At 36.8% G+C, this 17,730-nt stretch overlaps 1 protein-coding gene across 1 annotated transcript; it reads left to right on the top strand.

The window, feature by feature from the left end:
• Nucleotides 1-1,869: 1,869 nt before the first annotated feature.
• On the top strand, nucleotides 1,870-16,757 carry LOC141435356 (sodium-coupled monocarboxylate transporter 1-like). The gene is made up of 13 exons (XM_074098069.1): nucleotides 1,870-2,141; nucleotides 2,239-2,398; nucleotides 2,793-2,910; nucleotides 3,235-3,302; nucleotides 3,431-3,585; nucleotides 4,312-4,452; nucleotides 7,086-7,304; nucleotides 7,694-7,821; nucleotides 8,326-8,468; nucleotides 11,104-11,288; nucleotides 12,686-12,806; nucleotides 13,656-13,796; nucleotides 16,552-16,757. Exons 1-13 carry the CDS (start codon nucleotides 1,957-1,959, stop codon nucleotides 16,627-16,629), a joined length of 1,842 nt encoding a protein of 613 aa, XP_073954170.1. The 5' UTR covers nucleotides 1,870-1,956; the 3' UTR covers nucleotides 16,630-16,757.
• Nucleotides 16,758-17,730: the final 973 nt, after the last annotated feature.

Here is a 17,730-nt window from a genome sequence, read left to right as displayed (position 1 = left end):
TGCCCACGTATATTTTCAACACCTTTTTTAGGTAGCCAGATCTTAGCTGGATTTACAGCGTACCTTGTTGTTTGATGCGTAAAGGTGTTACTTAGTATATTGTAGTAAAGTTACTCAATCAAAACATTCGTTCCATATCATTAGAAATAAGTTCACTTAATCTTTGTACTTATTGTTATTTGTTTCAAGAAGTTTACATAGACCATGCCAATCAAGCATAGCTTGATATTCATATTTATATGTTATTGAAGTTTAAGCCAGATGATTAATGTACTTATTATTATTCAAGATTAAATTAATCTGCAAAAAAAATATACGTGTATTATTAAAACTTTGAAAAACAAAGGTGGTAGGTACACCTACAAGGGCAAAGTGGTGTACACAAGTGAGACACTGTACTTACCTGTGCATATTTATATATATAAAAGGTGTTAATTAAATAACTGAAAACCAGAAAGTAGTTTGCTCAGAATCGAGAGTAGAATCGATTACACTATGTTTTAAGTTAGGTTGTGTTTGTGTTTTTAAATCCCTTTTTTATTGTGCCCAGTCTTAAAGTTACATAGGTACTATTTCGATAATTTAATACTGACCGTTTGCTGTCAATGTGTGATTTTCTTATAAAAACGTCAAAGCGCAACTGACAAATACTATTTTGAGTGTAGAGTTAGAAATGACGTAGAATTACTGACTTAGCTAAACACACGAATATCTTTTAAAATAATGAAGGTATTCAAAAATAAAAGCAATCAAGTACTTAAAATGAAAAAATATTTATGGGGTGTCTGAGGTTTTCAGTTATTTAATAAACACCTTGTATATATAAATATGCATTCCTAATTGATAAACATACCTACCTATATCTCGAGAAATGCATGCATTTAATTCGCACGCACGCAGACGTTGTTGCGTTGTGGGCACCTCCTAGTTCTCCATCTCGATACACAATTGCACCGGTTGTAGAAGTTACCCATTCAAAGTTTTTAAAATGGTCGGTAATCCCTTAGTAATCCTTTCATGCGACTACACCACCTAGGGATAGAGCGACCTCATTTCAATAGAGTAGTGTGCCATTGTATTCCTTTTGTCGGCATATAACTACTAAACTGATATGGAGCGCGTCTATCAAGAGGCCATGATTGTTAACGGTTGTATATGACCTTATTTATTTTCAAATCCCTCACGGACCCCTGACTGACTGACTAGCGAATGAAATATCATTGACGTCATCCAGTAAGAAGAAAGTACTTAAATACCTATTAACTTCTAAAGTACTTGCCAAAACTTCTACGTGTGTGAGCCCGCTTGCTGAAGCTGCATTTCCACCAATAATGTGGCGGATGTATTGCGAGAGATGTGTTTTTCATAAACCAATAGAAACGCTTCATTTACCTCGCCTCGCGCAGTAAATCTCTGGTGGAAGCAGAGAGTGGAGCGAGGCGAGGTAAATGAAGAGTTTCTATTGGTTAATGAAGAACACATTCCTCGCAACACATCCTCGCATATTATTCATAGAAACGCAGCTTGAAACATCAGATCCTTAATTAAACAAAATTCATTAAAGGCATGTGAAAAAGCTCTATTTTTTGTTGTGAGTCCGCTCGGCAAATCACGTTTAGTAGTGCTAAATACAAAGTACATTTCGTGTTTGAGATACAATTATTGAAGAATGAGGAGGTCGGAAGTAGTTTATGTCCATCTAGCATCAGGCGGTCCCGGGCGTGTCGCAGCCGGCGGCGCAGGCGACACATGCACCGGCCACCGGCCACAGTTACACCGGTAACTAGCCAATTAATATCCTCATCCCTCCAAAGTGCCTGTCCGAGATCCTACCAAGTATAAATATAGCTCGTCCAAGCTGCAACTTCCGTTCGGTAAATGCCTATTGTACTGTGAGATGTAGTTTAAGTGTCTTGCAGCGCAGACGTGTCGCCACCGATTTAAAATCGGTGCAAAATGACGGCGGTTGTATATTTCGATTGGTTGGACTATCTGGTGTTCGGTGCTATGCTGCTTCTCTCTGCTTTAATCGGTATCTACTTTGCGTTCTTCGCAAGCAAGAAACAAAATACCACATCCGAGTACCTAATGGGAGGAAAGACGATGGGGATGTTCCCAATATCTATGTCACTTATAGCCAGGTAACTATTATTTTCATTAGAATATTAGCTGCTATTTAATATCGCAAAGATCTGATAAAATGTTATAAAATAATATTAATATTCGTGATTCTTGCAGTTATGTATCGGGTATCTCGTTGTTAGGATTGCCCGCAGAAATGTATACTTACGGGACGCAACTATGGACAATAACGTTTTCGGAATGGGCCGTATCACTTACGATTGCTATTATTTATCTTCCTGTGTTCTACAATCTACAAATTACGTCTGCATATGAGGTCAGTCAGTGGACATTTAGATATTTTATTCGATTCTGTATTTCTGTCGGTACACACAGCACCTTCAATCATGTCACAACTCACTCCTGAATAATTTGGCGCATATCAGTTTTTTTAAAAATACTTATTCAGTATGAAATAGGATACACAATCATGATTTGAAAAGGCAATCAATAAATTAAATTGGTGAACAGCACCAAATTTCACGTCAATCGTATATACCATAGGAGTTCGGTAAAAACCGACTAGGAAGATTAGTTTACATAGTTACAGATACCAATGTGCACATTTTAATTTTAATGGCTGCTGGACTTTGTCTATGACTGGCGTGCTGCTCTATTTATTTATTTGAGTTCTAAATTTAGATTTTATTTCAACAATGTAATATTTTCAGTACTTGCGCCTGCGATTTAGTCAGAACGTAAGGCTTATGGGTTCAATAATATTTATCATTAAGATGATGCTCTACATACCAATAGTTATCTACGTGCCGGCACTAGCTTTCAGTCAAGGTACGACGGTAGGTCCAAAAGTTTTTGTCCTCGTTTGGTTTGTAGCTCACTGAGCTGTTGTTTTCTGTGGCAGTGATGAGAAAAAGCTCGGCTGCACGATTGGTATCAAATAAATTACATGTGATTGTAATATGTAGCACAAGATAGATACAGGCTACAGCGGCGTGCCACGTACTAATTTTCAACCGATGTGCATCTGGAAACAAACCTTTCAGGACAGAAACTTTAGGATCTACAAAAATAAAATATTTTTTCAATAAGTAAAATTTTATAAAATTTTTATTCGGCGGATAAGAGAGCCTTATAATCATTTTAACTTCACAGTTACAGGGATTAATCTCCATTTGATTACACCAATCGTCTGCATAGTGTGCATCTTTTACACGACTTTGGTAAGTATACAATTTCCTGTTAAAATACCTTCTGATACAGCAGGTATCGTCTGATTTCTTCTCTCACTACTGGATTATTATTCTTCTTCTGGATAACTAAGTAATTCAAATTAATAATGTTATTGCAGGGTGGTCTGAAAGCTGTAGTATGGACAGACACGCTGCAAACTGTGCTCATGTATTTTGGCGTTATCTTTGTGTTAGTCTATGGAACATGGAGACTAGGGGGTGTAAGCAATGTATTTGCTATTAACAGTGAAGGAGATCGACTGGATTTTTTTAAGTAAGAATATTATAATTAAACTTGACTTATGTATTGTTTGCAACTTCTTAGGCAAATTATACGATCTATCAGTTGCGAAATTTCATACTTTGCTGGGATAGATATATAGGTATGTATACCTGAACACCAACAACAATCCAGAGATACTAAGTTTACGAGTATCTTTCTATAACAACCTGGGAATTAATCACGACTATGTTATATTGCTAAAATTACATCTATGTTTCGACCACATTACAGCGGCCGTGGTCACAAGTAAATTAAAGTAGGGTAAATATGTGGTCGTATCGTTGAGCTAATTAGCAATATAAGGTTGTCGTGATGAAGTTCTGGATGGTTTTAGTGAAAATAGTGAAAGCTGGAAACCATAGCTCTTTATGATAAAAAATAGTATAGGTAGATTTAGGTACGAGTATAATACTTGTGAACTTAATTCAAAATATACTAGGTATAATAATACAAGAAAAATATATTTATATAATAGATGTTGCACGCGGCTTCGCCCCAACAGTTTCTTTTTTTATTATTTTTTAACACAAACCTTGTCCTGACAATAATGAAATTAATTAACACAACAAAAAATATGTAGGTATCTAATAAATTCCGTCGTTCGGAGGTTATGCGTCTACATATATTTCAGCGATTCATTTTTATTTATATGTATAGCTTTTATAGACCTTGTCCTGATACGTCAATTAAACTCTGAATAAATCGTCATATTTCCAGCTTGGACCCAGACCCCACGATAAGGCATACGTTTTGGACAACGGTATTCGGTAACTACTTCAGTTGGCTGGCATCTTGCTCCGTGAGCCAGGCCATGGTACAGAGATGTCTAGCTTTGTCATCCTTGAAAAGGGCGCGCACGTAAGTAGGGCCAGGGAATTTAACAGTTACAGTCGAACAAACTGTATCGTGTACCAGGATGGAACCCTCGTGCTACTAATGTCAAAGTTGACACACCATACTTACGAGTAGGTACTTCAAGGAAATCATAGTGAAATTGAAAGGTTCCACCTGGTAACATGAATCAATTTGTTCGACTAAAGCAAAGTAAACGAGACGAGATATACTTCATCTTTCTCTGATACGTCATCTCTATCTCGCTCCTTTTCTGTCTCATGACATAAATTTATTTCGTCTCGTTGGCTTTGCTTTATAAATTATTAACGTCGAATGCTCGGTGATCGCTTGACAGTAGGGAATAGTACTACGGGCTATAAAAGCTTGCGCAACTATTTAGAGCGCTCTCTCAGCTAGATCCTTCAGAATGACATCCTTGTGTAAAGAGCCTTTATAGTTTCGCCATGTCTGTCTGTTTGTCTTCTGTCTGTCTGTCTGTCCATCCGTCCGCGGTTTTGCTCAGGGACTATCAATGCTAGAAAGCTGTAATTTTACACGGATATATATGTAAACTATGCCGATAAAATGGTACATTAAAAAACTAAAAAAATAATTTTTTAGTGTACCTCCCATAGACGAAAAGTGGGGGTTTTTTTTCTCATCCAACCCTATAGTGTGGGATATCGTTGGATAGGTCTTTTAAAACCATTAGGGGTTCGCTAAGATAATTTTTCGATTCATTAATTTTTTGCAAAATATTCAACTTCAAAGTGCAACCGGTGGGTGGAAAAATTTGAAAAAATTCAGGATGGTAAGTATATCAAACTTTCAAGGAAAACTATAACGGCTAAGTTTGCTTGAGAATTATTAGTAGTTTTACTCTTAAATAGCAGCCTAAGATATAAAATATACCTAAACTTGGAAGATTCCGTATAAAATACGAAATACTTAGAAAATATTACTTAATTTTTTCGTAATGGCTACGGAACCCTATTATGGGCGTGTCCGACACGCTCTTGGCCGGTTTTCTGCACACTTTGCTGAGCTTTCGCACATGCTAAGTTTAAAAAAAACTTTTATGTTTGATCATTAACCTTTATAAAGACAAGCATAACTACGTACAGAAATCTATTCAGGAGGGAACAAAGGGACAATAGTTGTATAAGAACATGTCCTACATTGAAACTACGCCGAAAGTTTAGAAATACAGTAGAACTCGCGTAATACGATTATGGTATGTTTAAGTATGTTGCGTTTAAGACGAGTTCCCTCATAATACGCCATTTTACGCTGGTCCCTGCAATTTTAGGCCTAGCGATTGGCTAATATGTTCGTACGGTAAAGGACTTATTAATTCATGGCCCACCATGGAACCTTTTCAAAGGAAAAATCATTACGATTTTTATTGTTAATTATTGCGGTGTCACAATGACGTTTACTGTGAAATGGTTCCATGATAGCTCATGAATTAAAGTCCTTGACCGTGCATTCCTACCTTAGATGGGTAAGGCTCACGAGCGTTTTGCCCGCCCGTTTCAGTGTTATGAATATTGATGCATACGAAAACTATTTGCGTCAACTTCTGATACAAGTTGTTTCTCTTTTTAAGTAAGTATTCATCCTTATATTAGTAGAAACGGGTCATCGTTCGTATGCATCAATATTCATAACACACTGGAATGGGCGGGCAAAACGCTCGTAAGCCTTACCCGGATTTGATTTGTTGTAAGTTTCGATTGTTGTGAGTTATAAAATTGTTATCTTCATTCGTGTCAGCGTTAGTTCAGTGATGGCAAAAATAAAATAAAAAGCAATCACTGCAAGAAAAAGTAACCATATTAAAAGTTTACGATGAAAAATCACAAAACAATCAGGTAGAAACAGCTTTTTATTTTTCACGTTTAATACAATTTCCCTGCTAGTCCCCTCAAAATCGTCTTAAGCGGGTTCTACTGTATGTACATTTACCAGTTACTAAATAGCTAATTACATTACCAAAGATAGGTAAGTGATTAGTATAATAAAGTTCTTCAGGCACTAGTCCCACCGCCGGCGAGGAGCGAGAAGAGAGTTTTTTTTTTTTTATATGAAAATTTTGTCCTTCGGCGGCAAGTGATTAATTCATACTAAAATATCTCTTAGTAAAGTAGTGCAGTCGCTCGATGCTCGTTTCCAGCGTCAAATCTGGTCACGTGACAGATAAAGCTGATAATGTTGAGCTTAATCGCTGGAAAAAAAATCCACTTCAATTTCGGAAAAATGTTTTTTTTTTTCATTCACTCTGATTTCTTTTATTTATACCACTGCCACGACTGCCACTAAAGGAGGTTAAGAAATCAGCTTCCAAGACCAAATCATTAGTCCTGCAGGGCTACTACGAAACTCGAAGTTCGTGTCGTGCGGTCCCTCTGACACTTATACTATTTAATACGAGAGCGAGAGGGACGGTACGATACGAACTTCGAGTTTCGAGTTTCGTAGTAGCCCTGCTGCCTGCACGCTGCTGTTCGACGCGGCGACTTGACGCTGCTTTTTTGAGTCGCGGGATATTCAAAATAGGGTCACGTGACCAGATTTATCGCTGGAAACGAGCGTCGAGCGACTAGCATGAGGCCGCACCTTAAGTGAGACAGGTTAGTATCAATGTCCTTCCACAGAACGATATTCATAATGGCTGCGGGCATTTACGTCATCGTGTCTCTCTGCTGTTACACTGGCCTGGTGATTTATGCTACATTCGCAACTTGCGACCCCCTGAAGACCGGAGCCATCAGGAAAAGCGATCAGCTCCTACCTTACTTCGTTATGAAGATAACCGGGTCTATACCAGCGCTACCGGGGATCTTTATGAGCGGCGTGTTTAGCGCTGCATTAAGGTAACACCGGAACAAAAGACGCTAAGCTATACAGAAATCAACATTTGAGATCAGGGACGTTGCTGAAAAGATTTCTACACCGAACATTATTACTTTCCACAAGCTAAAAAGGAACTATATATGTATGTATGTACCTATGTAAAGTCAACGTTATAAATAAGTGATCACTTCTGTACTTAGTCGCTTTAAGTCGTTACACAATTTGGTTTTTCAAACACGACATGAAAGTGACAAGGTACATTTATTTATGACGTTGACTGAACGTGGTCACTTACACTAGTTTAAAACATTTCAAATTGTTCCAGTCTTCTGTGTGTTGGCGGTATCTTTGAAAATTGTTCCTCCAATATACCTACTCAGAAATATATATTTCTTGGTGTATGTTTTAGTTCTATGTCGACCGGTTTGAATTCGATGTGTGGAGTTATATTTGAAGATCTCGTCAGACCTGCTTACAACAAGCCTATATCTGAAAAAACTGCAAGCTTCGTAATGAAAATTATTGTTGTTATCATTGGTAAAGTATTTTTCACAACGTAACATAGTATTATAACATATTATTGGAGAGGCCTATGCTATGGGGGAGCCCTATGTCCTGAGGGAGGCCTATGTCCAACAGCGTGCGTCCTACATGATATGATGGTATGATGATGATGATGAACATTCTGTTACTGAAAAATCTTCGCAAATAAACATAATACACAGGGGTCGGACAAAAAGTGCCTATGACGACAAACCACTTATAGGATGATTTTAAATAGTATTTTTGATTTTCATAAACAATTATCACTTATCATTTATCAACCTCCTTATTAAACGATATGAAATTAATTTTATTCACTGAATTCCATTGATTTATTTACAATTATTTTGTTACTTCATTAATACTACTTTGTTACTACATGTCACACGGAAGTTTAAATAAAAGCATCATCTTGTGTGCAAGATTACGTCATTTTTACGTCATCTGCACTTTTTGTCCGACCCCTGATAATACATATTGCTACATGTATCTTTGCAGGAGCCATATGTGTAGCACTCGTTTTTCTAGTGGAGCACATGGGGGCTCTGATCCAAGCCGGAAAAAGCCTAGCTGGAATTACAGCAGGCAGCCTTCTCGGCTTATTCTCAATGGGACTATTTTTGCCTTGGACTAACTCGACGGTAAAACTTATTTGTAAATTTAAAGTGGTGAATGAACTTTAAGAATCCACCCGGCTGAAATCGCTATTTTTACATCGCTTAGGTTTAGTATATTTTGAAATCAAAATACTTTGATAGGAACAACAACCATTTACTCCGAATACCGCCAAAAACCTACATTTGACATCTCCGATGACACTTTCTTGGTTTTTTTTTTAATAGGTGTATTTTTCGGCCAGCAGCTCTAACGCTCACACCGTCCCGTTACGCGATAGAGCTGGTATCCGAAAAATACACCTTTTGACAATATTTTCTTATCATAAATATTGTTTCCTTACAGTTTGGTCGGTATTTTATTAGAAATTATTTTAGCTTTCATTTGATTACCTGATATTTTTAAAAAGAAATAACCGTGTCACAAGAAAATCTATTTTCCATGAACCCTTTTCTAGAGCTGAATTCCGTTTAAACTCCCAACTTTAACCAATAGTGAGTAATGATTTAACGGGTGCGTTTCACAAGATATACATACAAAATATCTTATTTCAAAATAGTAACGTTCAAGATATAATAAACGTTAGCTATAATAACAAAAAGTATAACTTTAAAATGTATAACATTTATTTTATTATAACATCATTTTCTATAAGATTTATTTGAACTAATTTCTCCTAACATATCGCACATTAGGTATATGAATTATTATATATAATAACATGAGTGGTGTAAGTTTGCTAAATGATAAATTATCTGGCGACGAGCGAGCAAAACGAGTCAGGTCAGAAGCGACTCGGATAGGTTAGGTTCAGAAGGCTACGCTGCGCTTCGCTCCCGCCTTAGCCTTCTATGTTAGGTTTTTTTTATCAGAGCTGAAAAAATATACACTTAGCTTGCTTGCTTGTTTGCTTGCATCAAAGTTTTTGATGTTAGACCTTATGGGTTTTGAATATTATACGTTTTAATCGTTATATCAATTGATATTATATCTAAATAACATTATAATACCTTACAACATTAGATATTTTGAAATTATACCTTTCGTTCATTATATCCAGTGAACGTTATACTAAACAAGGTTATATAAAGTGAGCGTATAGAAGGTGTTAATTAAATAACTGAAAACCAGAAAGTAATTTGCTCAGAATCGAGAGTCGAATCGATTACACTATGTTTTAAATCAGGTTGTGTTTGTGTTTTTATTTAATCCCTTTTTTATTATGCCCAGTCTAAAAGTTACGACTGCAACAGGCGCCAGTTAAATATTTTAGCGAGGTTGCATACTATTCGATAATTTAATACTGGCCACTATAATTTAATACTGGTTTGCTGTGACTGTGTGATTTTCTTCTAAAAACGTCAAAGCGCAACTGACAAAATCATATCATGAGTGTAAAGTAAAACCGCAACCCTGTCATCGCAACTGACATTGGCCCAAGCCTTAAGGCCGCCATTGAGGGAATAATAATAATAATAAAAAATTAAGTAGAATTACTGACTTAGCAAAACACTCCAATATCTTTTATAATAATGAAGATATTCAAAAATAAATTCAATCAGCTTACTTAAAATTAAAAAATATATTTTTGGGGTGTCTGAGGTTTTCAGTTATTTAATTAACACCTTGTATAATTATGACTGTTATATGATAAGGTCTTATACATATCTTATATTACTTACCTACCCTGATTTAATACGTTACTTTAATCAGGTCTGCGGATTTTTCAATGAAATAAATATTTTTTAAGTAATCGATAGTCCTGCTTCCTATGTAAAGACTGTCCACGATAAAATCCGGGCATGCCTGATCTGGTGTATCTTTGTAATTAACGCTAAGTTTCAAGCAGCACTATTTTAAGTAATTAGTGGTTATGAAACTACATAATAAATATATAATCATAATAAAAAGTTAGGGCGCCTGTGAGTTTTAGCTTTATATATTAGACTGTGCCCAAATTATTTTGTACAGCGTGTTCTGACGGTCTTTTCTAGATTTTTATGTAAAGTTTGTAGTTTTTTTTTTTTAATTGGACAATCCACTTTAAGTATAGCTTATTACATTGTCTTTTCACGACAGCTAATATTTTTCGAATTGACTTCAGATTGAGGTAGTTTGGAAGTGTTTTAACTTTGGTGAATTTGCCTTTTTTAAAAATGCCTCCCATATAAAAACTTCTTTTTAACTGACTTCAAAAAAGGAGGAGGTTCTTGTTCCAATGTTTGTATTTTTATTTTTATGTATGTTCACCGATTACTTAGTGAATTGTGGACCGATTTTCATAATTCTTTTTTTGTTCGAAATAGTACCTACTGTTCTGAGATGCCCGGATTTTATCGTGGACAGTCTTTAACCGTGACGCCGCGGGTGTCTGCCCTTCTTGGTCCTCTTTTGGCCATCGGGCAATAATTCTTATCTAATTAAGCCTACGATCTTGACTTTTGGATAGTGTTTTTCAGTTGTTTAAAAATAAAAATATCAATTATTAGTAATACGAGTAAGATGCTGTTTATTTTATTATAAAATCTGGCCCTCAAATGTATGAAGTAATCGGTAATTTTGTATTAAGAGTGGGCCAAATTTGGTGCCGCTGAGTATAATATTGCCGTTCCCTATATGAATGCACGTTCAGGCAATTCAGAGTAAAACTTTTCATTACAGGGCGCTTTAGCGGGTGGTTTTATTTCCACTTTGTTTGTTGGTTGGATATCTCTCGGCACTCAGGCAGCAATGATGAGAGGTGAAATAGTTTTTCCAACGAAACCGGTATCGACTTCTGGCTGCGACGCTAACTTGACTTTACCAACCACGCCCATGTCCATGGCGCAAACAGTGGAGTTTGACCGGTATGCTACTTTGCTATAAAATTATCGCAGGTTATCACCGTGCATTCATTTTTACAATTTGTTGGCAACGATCGATAGCAGTGGTGGAAATAGCAAATTACGAAGGACAAAATTGATTGTTACAAGTGAATGGCCTTCAATATAGTTGCGTGGAATTAAAATGCACATGCAGGTTACACCAACCCATATCCTTCCACTAATTCGCACCAATTTAATTTACGACCTTTTATATATTTTTACTAGGTTTTGTCCGCGACTTTTTCGCGAAGATTTTGATATTCACACAATATTCCATAGGAATGAGTTTTTCTCATACAAACTACAAAACACACAAATATATAGGTACCTATATGTCCCGAATGTTTCGTTCCCTCGGAATCGTTGGGAAATCCTTCCTTAGTACTTAGAATATACCATGTTCCAAATTTCAGGTTTCTAGATTAATTATAATAATAATATCTTACGACTGCAACGAACTAGTACATCAATTGACCTAGCCCCTCACTAAGCGAAGCTTGACCTATAGTATTTCCGCACACTCGCTTTGTCACCGTCGCAACTTATAAATATTTTTCCAAAATACATAGTATGAGAGACAAAAAATATCTAATTTAAATGCGAAAAGCGATAAAAATATATCTTATATAAAAAAATATTATTATTTTCGACTGTCTATTTTGACGATAATGATATACACGTTAAAGATAGATACATGCTATCGTTGAATTCTTTATAGAACTATTTAACCAACTTCATTTTTAGATACACATTTATTCGTATAAGTCTTACGGTTTTTGCAGCGCACGCCAGAATAACTCGCAGATGAGATTTTTTTTCGATTTGCGTGATACTTGTTGTTATATTTTGGCCAATTTACACAATATCTTTGTATATTATAGCCTATGTGTTATTATGATGTATGAGCTATATTATAGTAAAGTTTTATTCATACTGAATGGATTTGAATGAAACTTTATATATAAAGTCTGTCAGATATTATTTGTGAATTTGAATGGTTGTATTTTATAATAAGCCATACGAATAAATAAATTCTGTTTGATGGTTTGTTTACTACCGAACTTCGACTTAGATATCTATTACAGTCTTTATGGCGGAATAGGCCGCTTAATCTTAATAAACATCTCCAAAAATATATAAAATATAAACTGACCAAGTGCGTGTCGGGCCACGCGTGTTACAGGACATAACCTTACCAATATTATAAATGTAACTCGGTCTGCCAATGCAAACACCGGAATGCGTCTACGAATTAGGATATGCACCACGGCTAGAATCTTCTTAAATGTTCGGATATCTGGCGTAGTACAATTTGTAACCCACGTCTGACAAGCACTTGTTTATTTACTAGTGTCACACTGTAACCATCTCATCAACAGGTCAGGGACGTTCTTCCTGTACAGATTGAGCTATTTATACTACACGTTCGTTGGCATGGCCGTCTGTATACTGGTGGGCGTCGTGGTCTCGTATTTCACGCAGCCAAACGATCCGGCAATGGCAAGTGTTTTTAAGGATAACATTATTACTCAGTCTAGGTAGAGTCAAGGACATTTCATCGAATCCTCCTTTAAACCCTTTTTATTCTTAGACCTACTAGAAAAATCGTGCAATTTGCATTACATTACTTCGCTCGATTGACCACTTCAAACTCGTTCGCTTTATGAAATCGCAATGTAATCCAACTTGCGCGATTTTTGTGGCTAGTCTATACTAGGTTTTACATAAGTAAGTACGCTTAAGCTTGCAAATGTTGGATGAAAACCTTTATAACGACGCAAACTAAATTCTATGTGGGTATGACTGTTTTTTTTTCTAAGTGTAAGTATTTCTTGCTATGGAAATTATCGAATTGTCCGTTTTCGTGTTCTCAGTTACACCGTAACCTTGCTTTTTCGCTATCAAACCTCTCCGCTACCGCTTCATCTTTCGCCTATTATAAGTCCTATTGCAGGGTACAGGCCTCCTCTTAGAATGAGAGGGCTTGGGCCGTAGTTCCCACGCTGGACCGGTGCGGATTAGAAACTTTGCATGCACCTTTGTGTGAAGCACACACAGACACACACTGTTGTGTCTTTGTAATTGTAGTCATGTGCCGGTTTCCTTACGAAGTTTTCCTTCACCCTAAAGTTCGTGGTAAATTTCAAATGTAGTTTCTATTTCCGAAAAACTCAGAGGTACGAGCCCGGGCTGGAAACCACGACCCTCTGCTTGAGAGGCCATTGGTCAAACCAAAACCACAAGGTTACCACGACTACCGGTACCTACGCTTGATAAAGGAGATAGTAAGTTGACTCGAACCTCCGCAAAGTAACGCCAGAATCAAACTTTTTTTCTTGGTGTTGCCAGGTACACCGTGACCTTCTGACACCGATGATCCACCGCTGGCTGCCGCCGCAGCACCAGCTGTGCCGTCGCCCGCGGCTTACGCAGCACGACATAGAAATTAATGCGCGAGAGATGGCGCAGTTGCGCGCGCGATCCTTAGCTGTAAGTCTCATATCACCATAATATTTTACTTAGTGTAATTTCCTCTACGAGGATTGGATATGTTACAACCCACAGTCTTCGCAATAGCATTCATGGGTTGCAACAGGTTCTGGGGGTTTTGATCCTGACGAAAGCGAGTCGAACTGTTAAAGGCACGTGTAATTACCAATTTAAACGGTTTCACCAATTTCAACAATCATGAATTTATGAATCACGTATCGTCTCATACTTCAATTTGTGTTTGTAAGTCTACGCATAAAGGAAGTGAGCATAAGGGAGTCTGAGCCAAATCAATGAGGGCTATCGCGTATGAATTCGCCACTAGAGGCGCTAGTGTAGCGTGAGGTCTCCGAAATGTCAAATCTCATAGTTTTTGGGTGAGCTACGTGGGTTTATTTATAATTAGAAAATTTTTGTGAATATTTTGCAATATATGAAATTAATTATGGCAAATATGCGTTCCGGGGCAATGAATGTCTGTGTTTTGAGACAGTTTTGTCTTTCGAAAACCTTTGTCCTCCCTTTTTTCCGAACAAAACGGGGACTATGGAACACTGTGGCATGCTCGATATTTTTATGGTACAGTTTTAAGTTGTATTAAATATGATTTTAATCTAAACTTTGTTTTCACGCCCGTAATAACAGTTTTTCAAAGCCATACATAAAAACCTCACGCAACAGTGTGCCATCTAGTGAGACAAAAAACGATAGCCCTCATTGTATGATGGGTACGACACAGCTTTTTTTTCCAGTAAACCCGTTTCAGATACCTACCAAATATAATAAATATTAAAGGGTATTAACACCATTTGTCTATTTAAATTGTGTTTAACCTGCTGTATAAATTAGTACTCAAGTATAATTGTGGTAAAACGAAGACAATTTGGTCTAGTCTAGCAAAATGCGCCGCTAATACTAACTTCGACAAGTGCCATATTTTCGTTCGCCTAGTGTAAATAGGCACTGAGCAATGCAATGTCATATTCATACAAGTAACAACAACAAAAAAATTAAGACACAAAGCAGTGTGTCAGATCAAAAAAACAAGCAACACTGTAGTGAGTATATTTACAAGAACCCTTATGGGCGCTTAAATAAATAATAAGTATAAGGTTTTCATATAACGAAGCTTAAAACAAAAATTCGCGACTTAAATTATTATCCCGGCATGTCGTCGGTTTACCTTACCGTCGAATTACTTAATATGTCGTAGATTTTTAAAGATGCTCACTTTTTCTTACTTATTAAGATATTATTTATCAATTTAGTTTTCGTAACATTCCAGAACGGAATAAATAAATTTTTCCCTGTCCTAAATTCAGATAATAACACTTTCATGTCGGGACACCTTTTACGTTAGTAATTCTATAGATGCGTAGGTTCATGAATATGGTCAATAAATGTTTATAAATAATGTAAAAAAACGTATAACACAAGAATGTAAATAACATCAAACGAATGAGATCACTCAGAGCCTCTATTCAATACTGTCCAAGGTTTGTTGCCAAGCATCTAGCCCAAAGAAACTAGCATGACACTACAGCGTGTTTCGGTATGACTGTAACTGTCTAAGCAGAGGCAACTTCAAGTAAACGGCACGAATGTAGAACCCAAAATCATAATGTATAATTATACTACAAAAACTTCAACATCGTCTCTTCCGCCACGTTACAAAAATTTAAACATTGTCAATTTTCTCATACCAACACACATGAAATACTAATCATTGGTACCGGATAATTGAAATGAAAGTTACAACATGCGTGCTCTAAATGAGTGTGTTAAGTAGTCGTATTGATATCACGTGCGTTGTTGCGCAAATTATACAACTGTGATATGCACCGCCCCGGGCAACACATTTAGGGGGCGGCAATACACCATAAAAAAATATGGTATGTGTGAAGTTCCCAATCCGCAGTGGGACGTGTATAGGCTGGGATGATGATGATAATTGCATAACAAATTAATAGTTTAAAAAACACTAGAAAAACACGCTTTTATAAATGCACGTAAAAACAGAAAATAAAAATGGATCGTTCAAGTTGTCTCTATTTCTGGGCTGAAGTGTAAACTATGTGCTTTTAATTATAATATTTGATTGTAAAAGCGGTTGTATTTGGAAGAGATGGTTAAATTAGTTACCTTAGATTCCATTGCATAGTTACATACAGGTCGACCTAATAAAAGCGTGTTAAAAAATATCACATCTTCGATTCGGACCGATTGCAATGACTACCCTAAATAAGAGGGTGGCAAAATTTTCTTCCGCCCCGGGCGGCTGATGCCCTCGCTACGCCACGTTTCTAGCGGTACGCAAACAGCCTTAAGGAACGTTTAAACTTGATATTTTTAATATTACTACTTTCATTTAAAAAAAGATATTAATGTGCTTTTACTCATTGGGTAACGTATTTTCGATAACATTTTAAAGTTTTCTGATATCTGTTATATTTACCGGATAATCGCCTGGTACTTAAAGATTACATCCTGTACACGTTCCACTGCTGGGCACAGGTCTCCTCTCAAAATGAGAAGGCTTGGACCGTAGTTCCTACGCGGTCTCAGTGCGGATAAAGCGGCAATTACACTGAGTCGTTCGCCGAATGCTGCATGCCAATTTTCTATGCCAAAAATCACGTCGATCCGTCGCTCCGTTACGGCGTGAAAGACAGACAAACACACAAACATACAAACACACTTTCGTATTTATAATATTAGTATGGATATGGATATACCTATTTTGTTTATTTTTTAGAAGACTTGTGGAACTCTTGAGGCACGTGCTCCGGGACTCAGCTCTGCGCAGAACAACAACTTTCTCAGTTCAGTTTAACCTGTACGAGTGCTCGTAACCTAAACCTAATCGTGTAATAAATATGACTAATTAGATTAACCTAGTACTGTGTTATACTATTGTGTAAAATGAAATAAATAACTGTTAAGTACAGTGTTACATGTTTAGAGATTTTTGACAAATTAACCTTCTTAGTTTTCCCGCCTTTAACTGAAACTCGATTATTCCCTTGATTAAAAAATAAGTAGGTAAAAGCAATAATATTTTAATTAAACGGATTTAATTCGAAAATGCATTAATTTGACGACTGGATTGCCGAGTGGTTAGAGAACCTGAATACGAAGCTTGAGGCCCCTGATTCGATCCCCGGCCGGCCAGATATTTGTATGAATAATACGAATGTTTGTTCTCGGGTCTTGGTAATTATCTAATTTATAACATTCTCGCGTCACAGTGTTTGTGACCAAACGCCTCCGAAACGGCTTGACCGATTTTTATGAAAATTTTAGTGCATATTCGGTAGCAAGGCTCGGATACCGGTTAAATTTCCAAACCGTTATCATGTACTTGGCTCAAAACCTTTTTGTTTTGGTTCAAACCTGTTTTTAAGGGAACATTTCCATAAAGTTCTTGTCAGATTAACCGGTTTAGAATAATAAAAACCGGTTTATTCCGGCGCAGGATAAACATCGCCGCCCGCCGCCGGCCGGCCAGCTGTCAGTCGTCGAATAGGTAAACCTTAGGTAGGTAGGTTAAGTTCTTAAAAACGTTCGCGTTTTATGAAAGTTTAGAGTTAAACCGAAGTAAACCGGTATTTACCGCTATTTTATTAACCGATTCCGAGCCTTGTTCGGTAGGTCTGAGAATAGGACGTAAACTATTTTTCATACGGAGTCGCGGGCAACAGCTTGTTTATCTAAGTATATAATTTGCATTGCTTTGCTTAATTTGGGAGAAGGTCAATTGGTGTCAAGTGTCCCATGATAAGTATTTATTGATACTACTAGATGTTTCCCGCGACTTCTTCCACGTTGAAGTATGAAAAATAGTTTAATATACACAAAAAAAAAAACGTAAAAATCGGTCAAGCCGTTTCTGAGGAGTTTGGTCACAAACATTGTAACACGAGAATAGGGCTAC

This window comes from Choristoneura fumiferana, chromosome Z (genome assembly GCF_025370935.1).
Source record: "Choristoneura fumiferana chromosome Z, NRCan_CFum_1, whole genome shotgun sequence".
NCBI lineage: Eukaryota > Metazoa > Arthropoda > Insecta > Lepidoptera > Tortricidae > Choristoneura > Choristoneura fumiferana.
Note: the sequence above shows the minus strand (reverse complement) of the source record. Positions and strands in the feature narration are given on the sequence as shown.